The sequence below is a fragment of the Pogoniulus pusillus genome, chromosome 15 (genome assembly GCF_015220805.1).
Source record: "Pogoniulus pusillus isolate bPogPus1 chromosome 15, bPogPus1.pri, whole genome shotgun sequence".
Classification (NCBI taxonomy): Eukaryota; Metazoa; Chordata; class Aves; order Piciformes; family Lybiidae; genus Pogoniulus; species Pogoniulus pusillus.
In genome coordinates, this window is record NC_087278.1 from 5,463,239 (window position 1) to 5,475,939 (window position 12,701).

Genomic DNA, 12,701 nt, shown 5'->3' on the forward strand with positions numbered 1-12,701 from the left:
TTTAATGATAGCTTCAAGCTGTGAAGGATTTTATTCATCTTTACAGCATTTTACATTCCAAGACCCCATCTGAGTAGCACTGCTCATCACGGGATGAGATGTGGCAGAAGAGCACAGGGCAAACCCCTTGGCTTTAGACACTTTGCAGAAGTAAATAATCCAAAGTGTATTCCTGTGCCTGCACTTCTCTGGGTGATCTGGCAGTGGGTGGCCACTGCTGCTGTCCTCATCAAGAGAGGGTCGAGCCTCATCTCACCCTCGGTGAGAAAATTCCACTTATCAGGGCCAAGAGGAAAAGCTGCACCAGAGAAGTTACCAGTGCCAAGGTGCAGGGCACTCTGTGATCTCTGCAGGCTGCAATTTGAGACCTGCATCCTGCAGGGCAGCCACTGGTGTGATCTCTCTGCAGCTCTTCCCCTTGCCTCGGTTTACTCTTGAAGTGAGGTTAAACATTAGAAAGCAACAGAGAAAAGCAGTTGTGAAGAGCTCAGAAGACGTCTAAAGCCTGAAACTTTTAAATGACTCAAGCTATAAATTAACTGCTCAACTGATGTATCCAGAAACACTGCTGAGGGAACGGGAAGCCAACAGGAACGAACCACTGTAACACAGCACGTCCACACTCTGCTCCGAGAGGTGCTTCACTGCAAGAGGTGCAGCCTCCTCGCATGCCTGCTGGCCCCAGCGACGCTGGGCGGAACAGCAGCAAGCAGAGGCACCGCTTAGAAATCTTCATCGTCGAAGGTCTCGGTGCACCTCAGCATCACAGTCACATAATCGAACTGGAGATCTTCCTCCTGAAACAGCCACCAAAGCGAAGCAGGGTTAAAAAACACAGGAGCTGACTGCCTTCCAAATACCCAGTGGGTTGGGTCAAGTGCTGAGGCCATCAGCCACCCTGCCAGGAGTGCTCCTCCTGCCTCCCTGAATCACCACCAGCACCTGCCAAGTGTTTAGGGGCCCGATGCAGAAGGGCTCAACCATTCAATCTCTTTCTCGAGCCCCGGGGCTCCACCCTGTGTCTATTTACATAATTTAGACGGTTGTTAATGACTGAGGTAGGGAGTGAGCCACAGAATAGGCTCTGAAGATGTGAGACCTTCCTTGAGCCCTTATCTCCTACTGACTTCAGCCTTCCCTGCTCTCTTAGCAACAAAAGGGCTTCTTTCAGTAGCTTGCGGAGGATAAGTGGCTTTGGAGGAATCAATGCCTAGGAGATGAAAGTGTTCAGCTAGCCCATTCCTTCTGCACCAATACAAGGCTCTTTAGGGCAAGGCTGCTTTTAAAAAGAGGTGCTGTTTGAAAGAAAATGTGTAGCTTAAGGGACATTCAATCCCATCTGCTTACCAAGTGACTCATCTAAAATCCATACTTCTAAAAGAAAGTGTCCCTTTGAAGATGCAAAGGTGCTCAGCCCTGACTAGGGGGAAAAAAAGCTCCACCACCCTACTGACTTTCACTTGGATATGGTAAAACCTTTGGACCTCAATCTAAATTAATTATTTACTGCCCCTGCTGCTAAACATCTCCTACAATGTGACCTTAAGATAACAGCTCTTCAAAAATTCCAAGATTGCTTAACTAATCTCATGCTCAGAAATACAACTACCTGAAGGGAGGCTGTAGCCAGGTGGGGGTTGGTCTCTTCTCCCAGGCAAGCAGCAACAGAACAAGGAGACACAGTCTCAAGTTGTGCCAGGGGAGGTCTAGGCTGGATGTGAGGAGGAAGTTGTTGCCAGAGAGTGATTGGCATTGGAATGGGCTGCCCAGGGAAGTGCTGGAGTCACTGTCCCTGGACGTGTTCAAGCAAAGCCTGGATGAGGCACTTAGTGCCATGGTCTAGTTGATTGGCTAGGGTTGGGTGCTAGGTTGGACTGGATGAGCTTGGAGGTCTCTTACAACCTGTCTGATTCTATGAAGCATGCTGTGTTCTTATTTTTGGATCACTTTCCTTTTAAGAGCTCTCACTTTCCTTGCCCAAATGATGTCCTCTCCTCTCCCGTCTCTCAAGCTTTTTAAGCTGGTGGGCCCTTGAGAGACAAGGCTGAAGGGGAGCTGCACTCACAGGCTATCAGGGGTTGGAAGGAACCCAAACTGATCATCGAGTTCAACCCCTCCTTCCAGAGCAGGGCCATACAATCCAGCTCAGGTCACAGAGAACACATTCAGACAGGCCTTGGAAAGTCTCCAGAGAAGGAGACTCCACAACCTCTCTGGGCAGCCTGCTCCAGGGCTCTGCCACCCTCACTGTAAAGAAGTTTCTTCTCACGTTGAGTTGAAACCTTCTATGTTCCAGTTTGTAGCTGTTGCTCCTTGGCGTATTGCAGCTGGCCAGTGAAAAGAGCTTGGCCCCAGCCACTTGACAACCACCACCACATTGATCAGATCTCCTCTCAGTCTTCTCTTCACCAGACTAAACAGCCCCAGGGCTCTCAGTCTCTCTCCATAGGAGAGATGCTCAAGTCCCCCAGTCATCCTCGTGGCTCTCCAGTGGACTCTCTCCAGCAGTTCCCTGTCTCTCTTGAACTGGGGAGCCCAGAACTGGACACAGTATTCCAAGTGTGGTCTCACTGAGGCAGAGTGGAGGGGGAGAAGACCCTCCCTAGACCTGCATCAATGTGTGCACTATTCCCACTCTGCAACCACTTCCATAAGTGCTTCAGTTTGCTTTGAGATGGAGCTGAGTTTCTGCTCCCAAACGAAACAATTCTTGTCAGTCATTTTCTTTTCCCTCTTGGCAGGAGTCTCTGGTGTGCTGTGCTGCTGTTATCTAAACCAAAACAGACTGTGACCTTCACATTATCAGCACTCTCTAGTCTGGGTGATTTCTGCTCAAATTCCCTTTTCATTGTCTTATCACAGACAACTCAAAGTTCCTGCACAAGAGAGGAGCATGCAGCCTTTTATTTCCTTTTGGATTCACAGAGCTCAGCCAACTGCCAATTTGCAGCACTTCAGTTTCTTCTGCTGCCTGTCCTCCCATTCTCCTAGTCTAATTTCAAACGTCTCTCCTCAAAGCTTGAAAGAGACACTACCTCGTCTCATCTTACTTCATCTGGGAGCTGCGAGATGGACTTGGGCTCACATGTAACAAGGCAGCAACAAGCAAAAGGGCAAAATGGGTCCAGGCATAACATACACAACCCACCCCCTTAAAACTGGAAGACACTGTGTCTTCCCTAAGCCTCTCCCTCTCTTCTAGGTGTGCTCAGCTCATGCTCACTTACATAAACAGAGGAGGAGCTCTCGTACAGAGAACACAGCCACCCACACACCAGTGTCTCTGGCAAGTGCCAGGAATCATAGAATCAACCTGGTTGGAAGAGACCTCCAAGATCATCCAGGCCAACCTAGCACCCAGCCCTGCCCAATCAACCAGACCATGGCACTTAGTGCCTCAGCCAGGCTTTTCTTGAACATCTCCAGGAACGACGACTCCACCACCTCCCTGGGCAGCCCATTCCAATGCCAATCACTCTCTCTGCCAACAACTTCCTCCTAACACCCAGCCTAGACCTCCCCTGGCACAACTTGAGACTGTGTCCCCTTGTTCTGTTGCTGGTTGCCTGGCAGAAGAGACCAACCCCTACCTGGCTACAATCTCACTTCAGGCAGTGGTAGACAGCAACGAGCTCTGCCCTGAGCCCCTCTTCTCCAGGTTGCACACCCCCAGCTCCCTCAGCCTCTCCTCACAGGGCTGTGCTCCAGGCCCCTCACCAGCTTTGTTGCCCTTCTCTGGACACCTTCCAGCACCTCAACATCTCTCTTGAATTGAGGAGCCCAGAACTGGACACAGTACTCAAGGTGTGGCCTGACCAGTGCAGAGTACAGGGGCAGAATAACCTCCTTTGTCCTACTGGCCACACTGCTCCTGATCCAGGCCAGGATGCCACTGGCTCTCTTGGCCACCTGGGCACACTGCTGGCTACTATGAGCCACCTCTCTTGGCAAGAGGGCAAGGAGGGAAGGAAGAACACTTCAAACTGACTTCTGTTTCAGAGAACCTGCCACAGTAGGCTGAGGTGAACAGGCAGCTCTGCAGCTGTTTACCAGCTCTTTCAAGAACACAAACACCCTATCAGCAGAGGGCTCAGGGTAGGGAACTTAGCACCCAGAGAAGCAGAAGGGGCCCTTTGTGAGCTCAGAGTGAAACTGCCTTGGGGTTAGCGGACAACTGCCAAGTGAGTTTCACCTGCTCACAAATCTCTCAAGCTCTTCCACGAGGAAAACCACCAAATTTCCTCAAGTCATTTGCCATTTTGAGTTACTTTAAGCAGAAATAACCCCAGACAATTTGCCTCTCACAAAGACAATCCTACTGACCTTTTGGAGTGACACAGCTGAGTCGATGAACTCCAAGTTCTTAACTGCAACAATGTGATTAGAAGTAAACTGACAACAACACAAAAACATTGCTCCTTCTCTAAGGAGCAAAAGCTCACCTGGCAAAGCTGTGTACTGGGAAAGAAGAGGCTCTTCAGGAAGTCAGTGATCTGCAGATAGAGTCTGTGGTGATCCACTGGATTTTCAGAAGGGCATTCTGCATATGCTGAACTGAAAACGGAACCAGAGACTTGATTTAATTTCCAGTCCCCTCATTTCTCCTCTTACCTACCTTCTGTCTGCCACATTTGACTTATGAAAAAACTGTATTCAAATACTTTTCAAGCTGATTTAGTAAAAACTACAGCCAAGCAAGGCAGGGGAAAGCAGAGGTGGACATACTGATGAGATATTGTCCACCAAATGCAAGGAAAATATGTAAGAAGAGAGAAGAGCAATACAAGAAACCATCATCACATCACTAAATCAGAGAGCAGCAATGGTTATTTGGTAGTGTGCTGGGTAGGGTGGTTCAGAGGAACACCTCTGACTTTTTATGAAGTTTTTGAGTGAGTGCAGTAACATGAGAATCATAGAATCAGTCAGGGTTGGAAGGGACCACAAGCATCATTTAGTCCCACCCTCACTGCCACGGGCAGGGACATCCTACCCTAGACCAGGCTGCCCACAGCCTCATCCAGCCTGGCCTTAAACACCTCCAGGGATGGGGCCTCAACCACCTCCCTGGGCAACCCATTCCAGGCTCTCACCACTCTCATGGTGAAGAACTTCCTCCTCACCTCCAGTCTGAATCTCCCCACCTCCAGCTTCACTCCATAAGGTTGTGAAATGACATATTAGGTATCACTGGCAGATTTGTACTCAGGTAACAGGTTAAGTCTGGCCAACAGCTACAACAAACATTCTGGATCTCAACTCTGTGCTCTCCAAATCTCAGATCTTAACAAGAGCTCAGCTCTGTGCTCTCCTGTGTGTCACAAATCTCAGATCTTACAAGAGCTCAGCTCTGTCTTCTCCCTGTGTCACAAATCTCAGATCTTACAAGATCTCAGCTCTGTCTTCTCCCTGTGTCACAAATCTCAGATCTTACAAGAGCTCAGCTCTGCCTTCTCCCTGTGTGTCACAAATCTCAGATCTTACAAGAGCTCAGCTCTGTCTTCTCCCTGTGTCACAAATCTCAGATCTTACAAGAGCTCAGCTCTGTGCTCTCCCTGTGTGTCACAAATCTCAGATCTTACAAGAGCTCAGCTCTGTCTTCTCCCTGTGTGTCACAAATCTCAGATCTTACAAGAGCTCAGCTCTGTCTTCTCCCTGTGTCACAAATCTCAGATCTTACAAGAGCTCAGCTCTGTCTTCTCCCTGCATGTCACAAATCTCAGATCTTACAAGAACTCAGCTCTGTCTTCTCTCTGTGTGTCACAAATCTCAGATCTTACAAGAGCTCAGCTCTGTGCTCTCCCTGCATGTCACAAATCTCAGATCTTACAAGAGCTCAGCTCTGTCTTCTCCCTGTCACAAATCTCAGATCTTACAAGAGCTCAGCCCTGTCTTCTCCCTGTCACAAATCTCAGATCTTACAAGAGCTCAGCTCTATCTTCTCCCTGTCACAAATCTCAGATCTTACAAGAGCTCAGCTCTGTCTTCTCCCTATGTGTCACAAATCTCAGATCTTACAAGAGCTTAGCCCTGTCTTCTTCCTGTCACAAATCTCAGATCTTACAAGAGCTCAGCTCTGCCTTCTGCCTGTGTGTCACAAAGATCTATCATCACACCACTACCCAGAACCTCAAGGCACAGAGTGATGAGGAAGGTAGAGAACAGGATAAACATTGACTGCTGAAATACTAATGTAATTTGGGACCTAAACCAGATTGTGAACATGATGACAACACACTGCAATATTAAGGGCTACTTAATCTTACTTTAAAAGCCATCAGCAGTTGTGGCCTAATAAATGTTATTTAATAGGTAAGTATTTATTAAGCTTTATTGTGTATTGAGGCATATTCTGTTCAATAGCCAAAACAACTTTAACTTCCATCCATTCTCTTCTGGAAGTGGAAGGAGGAATGGTGGTGAAAGACAGATAGAGAGCTCTAAATATGGAAAAATAAGTAGAAAATTGGATTTTTAAAAGCAGATTGAAAACATTATTAGCAGAGAGAAACAATCCCAACTAAAGTAAGCAGCAAGAATGTATAAAAGATGAGTCATAATCTGATTTTCCTCTTGAGGAAAGCAACCCTACTGGGAAAGGAAAAAAAAATCAAAGGCAGTGGCAGCTTTGGATCTGCCATGGTCTCATTTAGGTAATTCATCTGACCTGCAGTGGAAAGATATGTTGTTATTTAATAGATTCTGTTTCTTTGAGGCTAACTGTTCAGGTTAACCACACTGTAGCTGGAGGTCCTCCTTGTGATTAAGGTACTTGAAAAAAGGTAAAGGAGACAATGTTAGAAAATGATCATTTTTGTCTCATTAAATGAGAATGCAGATTATGATTGGCTTGTCCTGGTCCTCGTGGAGCTGGTAGGTGAAAGAGAGGAAAGGAAAACATGACAAACAGTAATCTGGAAAGCTATGCAGAGTGGTGAAGGGGATCAGAAGGCTCCTAGTTATCCTGAGTGCTCTTAAGAAGTGATTCTCACTGATTCTGCCACAAATGCCTATTAATCGTCTCACTTTTGCACCTTAAGAGACACTGCTACTGCAAGCACAATCTCTGGAGGCTGCTACTCTAACCAAGCACTAAAAATTAGGCACAAAAACAGAAGAAAGAAGCTAGGCTATTGCCTTAGTCCACAGAAAACTTGCAGTGGAGTGTTGACAGAGGGCTGCTGACTTACTCTGTGCAGTAAAAGCAGGGAACTTGTAATTTACCTCTGGCTAGACATTCCCTGAGTCTGGCTTCTGTCAAGGAAAGCAGCAACAACATCAAAAGCATCTTCAAACTTTACCTGTCAGTAAAAACACTTCAGATGTCAACATATCCAGCCACCCAGAAGTTTTACCTACAGTATGGTTTCTAACAATGAAGCCTTTAAAAGCAGGGTGTAATTTCTTTCCATGCAACAGGTGTGTTTACAGCTAGAGCAAACCAAGAGGGTTCTGTGGAGACAGGAATCAGCAGAGGATTAGTTTATTTCATTGAGGTTGGTCCATTGTTTTAGGCTTGTGCTTCAACCTCTAGGAATTAAGATTTAAGATTAGACCTCAAAAAGAATTAATACAAAGCATTAATTGTATAAGAGCTTTAGAGACTTGATTGCTGTGGAGTCTCCTTCTCTGGAGACTTCCAAGGCCTGTCTACATGTGTTTCTCTGTGACTTGAGCTAGACTGTATGGTCCTGCTCTGGCAGGGAGGTTGGACTGGATGATCTCTTTGGGTCCCTTCCAACCCCTGTGACTGTGGGAAGCTGTTAGACCAGGCTGCAGAGGGCCCAGAGATTGAGATTCATAGAATGGGCTGGGTTGGAAGGGACCTTCAAGATCATCTAGTTCCAGCCCTCCAGCCACAGGCAGGGACACTTTCCACTAGCCCAGGCTGCTCAAGGCCTCATCCAATTCAGCCTTGAAGACCTCCAGGGAGAGAGCATCCACAACCTCCCTGGGCAACCTGTTTCGGTGTCTCACCACCCTCACTGTAAAGAACTTCTTCCTAGTATCCAGTCTGAATCTGCCCTCCTCAAGCTTCAATCCATTCCCTCTCATCCTATCAGTACAAGCCCTTGTAAAAGTCCCTCCCCAGCTTTCTTGTAGACCCCTTCATGTGCTGAAGGTGGCTATAAAGTCTCCCTGAAGCCTTCTCTTTTCCAAGCTGTCCCCATAAGGAGGTGCTACAAGTTTCTGATCATCTTCACAGCCTCCTCTGGACTCACTCAGCAGTTCCATGCCCCTTTCAAGCTGCTAATGATTGTTGCCTATGGCTGGAGATCTCAGCCAGTCCCTCCAATCTGAAACCAGTGGCTTACAAGGGAGTTTGGATGCTCCCTAAGACAGACTGATCAGCTCATTAGCTCAGCCAGCCATAGTGCAGTCACACCTTTTCTGTGCCAGAAGTGCTGCACATGCAACGTTCCCATGACACTTCCTAAGGAGGTCAGCAGCATGAGCTGTGTTCTGTGCCTCCAGAAGACTTGACAAAGCAACCTACTTATATGCCAAAGGTGGACACCTCTGCCTCCCTTGCAGCTAATCAAATGATGCACAGGTCTTTGAGCAGTTAGCAGCTTAAGTAATCAGTGCTCTAAGAGCAGTTTAGGAGTTGGCTGTTATTTCATCTCTTTTTAACAGTGACTTCTTGGCTCTGCAGAGGTGCATGGCACAGCAACTGCTCTACAAATGCTTTCTCTTTGCTACCCAGTCCTCTGATGAAAACACCCCACCCAACTCAAAACACAGCAGGTCTTGGCAAGCAGGGCACTCCTGCATATAGATCATCTGTGCTCCTTGGAGAGTCTGCAGACCTCAGGAGCTGTATCGTTCTTGCTCCATCCCCCTGGAGCAAGTCAGAGCAAATGTGACTGTTAATTAGGACAGAAAATCTACAGGTCAGTGGAGACCAGCAGGAGCTGCACTCTTGGAGCTGCCTGTGTATCTCACCAGAGAGAATTTGGTGCAGACCTCCACTCCAAGGCTGTTTATTGTTTCCACTTATGTATTCAAGTGGGCTTGGGAAAGCTTAATTACAGCTACTGTTTCCAATTAGAAGCTGCAGAGCCAATTAGCATCTGAAGGCTTGGAGATGTGTGTCACTGGGCACTTACTTCCTCTGGTGTGGAGACTGAGGAGCCACTGGCTTCCTCGCTGTTACCTCGGCTGTCCCTCACACTACCTGCAGGGCAGGCAGGCTCTGGGCAAGCAGGCTTAGGATCCATGAGGAAATCTCTCTGGCTACAATACTGCAAGATGCTGTCTCTCCTTTCTTCAGAAAGCTCTTGCCAGAAGTGGGAAACAGCTGTGGAGACCTCAGGAAGAGGCAGCTCCTCGGCACAAACAATTCCATGCTCTATCAGCAGGTCCACTGTGTGCTTATAAAAATACAAGTATCTGGAATGAAAGGAAAGGGAGGATCTCTTCAGAGCAGGCTGCGAGGCAGCCAGCCACTGTAAACCAGCAGGAGACTGGGGAGTAGCTCTGGCTCATAACTACTTCACTCACTCCCCCCACTCTAAAACTTCACACACTTACTGAAGCTTGCCCAACTCTGAAGGCTTTAGCAACTCTCTTCTGCCAAGATTCCATCTGCAAAAGGCAGGCTGCAGCCCCAGCCTCAGCAGGGCTGCCTCACAATAGAAGCTCCAAGCGCTGCAGGCTGTACTTGCTGCAGAGGCAAAACTCATTCTGGCATTTAATAAATGTTGAGCTACTTGCCTTTGTACCCTGAGGCTTTTACACTCTAACTCACTTTTTATACTTCTACTGGCATTGCACTAGACCTAAAAGCTTTGGCTGAGGTCATATCCTGACATAGTAGGTACTATACATAAATAGAAAGAGACTTACTCCAGGACTTAAATAAGCACGGGAGCGCAACACATGTGAGGAAACACATCCATAAAATCACTTCTAAGCAGACTGTAGTGAAACTTCTAATGCAACCCCTGGAGGTGTTCAAGGCCAGGGTGGATAAGGCCTTGAGCAGCTGAGTCTAGTTGAGAAATGTCTCTGCCCATGGTGGGAAGGTTGGAGTAGATGATCTCAGGACCTGATGGAGTGGGTCCAGAGGAGGGCCACGAAAATGAACAGGGGCTTGGAGCACCTCTGCTACAAAGACAGGCTGAGTGAGCTGAGATTGTTCAGCCTGGGGAAGAGGAAGCTCTGGGGGTACCTAACAGCAGTCTGCCAGTACCTGAAGAGGACTTACATGAAGGATGGGGAGGAAAGAGATTGTTTACAAAGGCCTGCAGTGACAGGACAAGAGCAATGGCTTCAAAGTAGAGAAGAGCAGGTTTAGACTGGATGTTAGGAACAGGTTCTTTTCTACAAGGGTGGTGGAACATGGAAGAGGTTGCCCAGGGAGGTGGTTGGGGCCCCATCCCTGGAGATGTTTAAACTAGATGTTAGGAAGAAGTTCTTTTCAGTGAGGGTGGTGAGACACTGGCACAGGTTGCCCAGGGAGGTTGTGGATGCTCCCTCCCTGGAGGTGTTCAAGGCCAGGTTAGATGAGGCCTTGAGCAACCTGTTCTAGTGGGAGATGTCCCTGCCTATGGCAGGGGGCTGGAATTGGATGATCCTTAAGGTCCCTTCCAACCTAAACCACTCTACAATTCTGTATTTAAGGTGAGGCTCAGCCCAGATCTGGGTAACCTGATCTAGTTGAGGATGTCCCTGCTGACTGCAGCGGGGGTTGGACTGGATGATGTTCAGAGGTCCCTTTCAGCCTGGACCATTCTATGATCTCAAAGGTCCCTTCCAACCTAAGCCATTCTATGACTCTATGAACTGAAGTGTCACAATTTCAACCTGGTGAAGAAGAAGAAGACTTCTTCTCAGAAGAAGACCACTTCTGCTAGCACTGTGTGGCACAGTGAAGCAGGGACAATAATGCCTACTGTGGAAAGCAGCACTGAGGTCCTTTTACATGAATGTAAATCCTTAGAACTTCTCAAATGAGCATAACAAGATTAAAGGAGTTCAAAACAAGAGGTCTATACACAGCAATCATTGTTACTATATTTGGGCTCAAAAAAAAACCCCAATTCCTTGGAAAATGTCCCAAATGAGCACATTTCCTGATTAACTGAAGAGTATTGCATAAGGAAGCAACTCAAATGAATGCAGTCCTTTTCTTCTTGTAAAATCTCAGTGTTTGTTCCAGCAAACCAGTACTGAAAATGTTAAGATTAACTCTGCTTGCAAGCATAAACTCCACTTTCCATACTCTGCAATATTTGCCACTCTTGCTGGAGACAAAATAGTGGAAGGGGAATAAGCATTCTGCTGAGACCCCACCTGGAGTACTGCATCCAGATCTGGAGCCCCTATTGCAAGAGGGATGTGGACGTGCTGGAGTGTATCCAGAGAATAGCCATGAGGATGCTCAGAGGACTGCAGCAGCTCTGCTGTGAGGACAGACTGAAAGAGTTGGAGCTGTTCAGGATGGAGAAGAGGAGGCTCCCAGGTGACCTTCTTGTGGCCTTCCAGTATCTGAAGAGGGCCTACAAAAAAGCTGGGGAGGGACTTTTTAGGCTATTAGGGAGTGACAGTACTGGGGAGACTGGAGCAAAGCTGGAGATGGGGAGATTCAGACTGGATGTGAGGAGGAAGTTCTTCACCATGAGAGTGGTGAGAGCCTGGAATGGGTTGCCCAGGGAGGTGGTTGAGGCCCCATCCCTGGAGGTGCTTAAGGCCAGGCTGGATGAGGCTGTGGGCAGCCTGCTCTAGGGTAGGGTGTCCCTGGGCATGGCAGGGGGGTTGGAACTAGATGATGCTTGTGGTCCCTTCCAACCCTGACTGATTCTATGAATGTTATTGTGCTCACTAATGGTTCTGATGTCCAGTTCCAAAGGATCTGGAGTTCCTCAAACAGCAGAATATGAATTGCCATTGGGCTGCTCCATTAGAGAAATTAAGCTTGAACCATGACTCAACTATTTCATTCCCAGACAGAGCCACATTGCACACTGAACAGAGTACTGTCCAGTCCCACCAGCTGCTGGGCATGGGAAAAACACCCAGTCTGCTGAAGCCCAAAACGTTTCTAGTCCTGCCCAAATAATGTGATTAGACCAAAAGGCTGCTCTCTTCTCTCCTGAAGAGTCTCTATTGTTTTATGCCTGATGCAAGTGATATTTTTTAGAGAAGAATTAGCTATGAACCCACTGCAACCTTCTGTAAGGCTGTAGGATAAGTGCCAGAAGGCACACATGGCAGACCTTGGCCTGCTTTGTCAGGCAAGAAGGTGAAAGTCAGGAGTTCACGGCTCTGTTGTGCAGTCCTTGATGAAGCAGAGCTTACTTCCCCCAGAAAGTCTTGATTCAGCAGATCTCAAGGTCTTGTAAACAAAAGCATACCGCAGCCACCTCTGATCTGCACAGAAGCAAAAGCAGGAAGAGTAGCAGGATGCTGGTGCCATCTGCTGGCACAGCTGCAAGCTCATGCCAGCAAGAAACCAGAGGGAATGTATAAATAAGCACCAGTTCAAAGCTGAAGAGAAGGAGCTATGAAAGCGCCGAGTCCTCCACTGGGTCACAACAACCCCAGGCAATGCTACAGACTTGAGGCACAGTGGCTGGAAAGCTGCTGGGCAGAAAAGCAGCTGGGGATGCTGGCTGACAGCTGGCTGAACTTGAGCCAGCAGTGTGCTCAGGTGGCCAAGAAGACCAGCAGCATCCTGGGTCAGCAACGGTGTGGCC

At 47.9% G+C, this 12,701-nt stretch overlaps 1 protein-coding gene across 4 annotated transcripts in view; it reads right to left on the reverse strand.

Annotated features, from left to right (window-relative positions):
• Positions 1 to 12,701, reverse strand: part of STRA8 (stimulated by retinoic acid 8) — a 19,418-nt gene continuing 6,717 nt past the window's right edge. For all 4 annotated transcript variants that reach the window (XM_064155026.1, XM_064155027.1, XM_064155028.1 and 1 more), the window contains 4 exons: positions 9,111 to 9,393; positions 7,225 to 7,301; positions 4,443 to 4,554; positions 1 to 797 (listed from right to left, as the gene is read on the reverse strand). In XM_064155026.1, the coding sequence (XP_064011096.1) occupies positions 723 to 797; positions 4,443 to 4,554; positions 7,225 to 7,301; positions 9,111 to 9,393 (547 nt within the window). In that variant the 3' untranslated portion in view covers positions 1 to 722. The remainder of the gene's footprint in view (positions 798 to 4,442; positions 4,555 to 7,224; positions 7,302 to 9,110; positions 9,394 to 12,701) is intronic.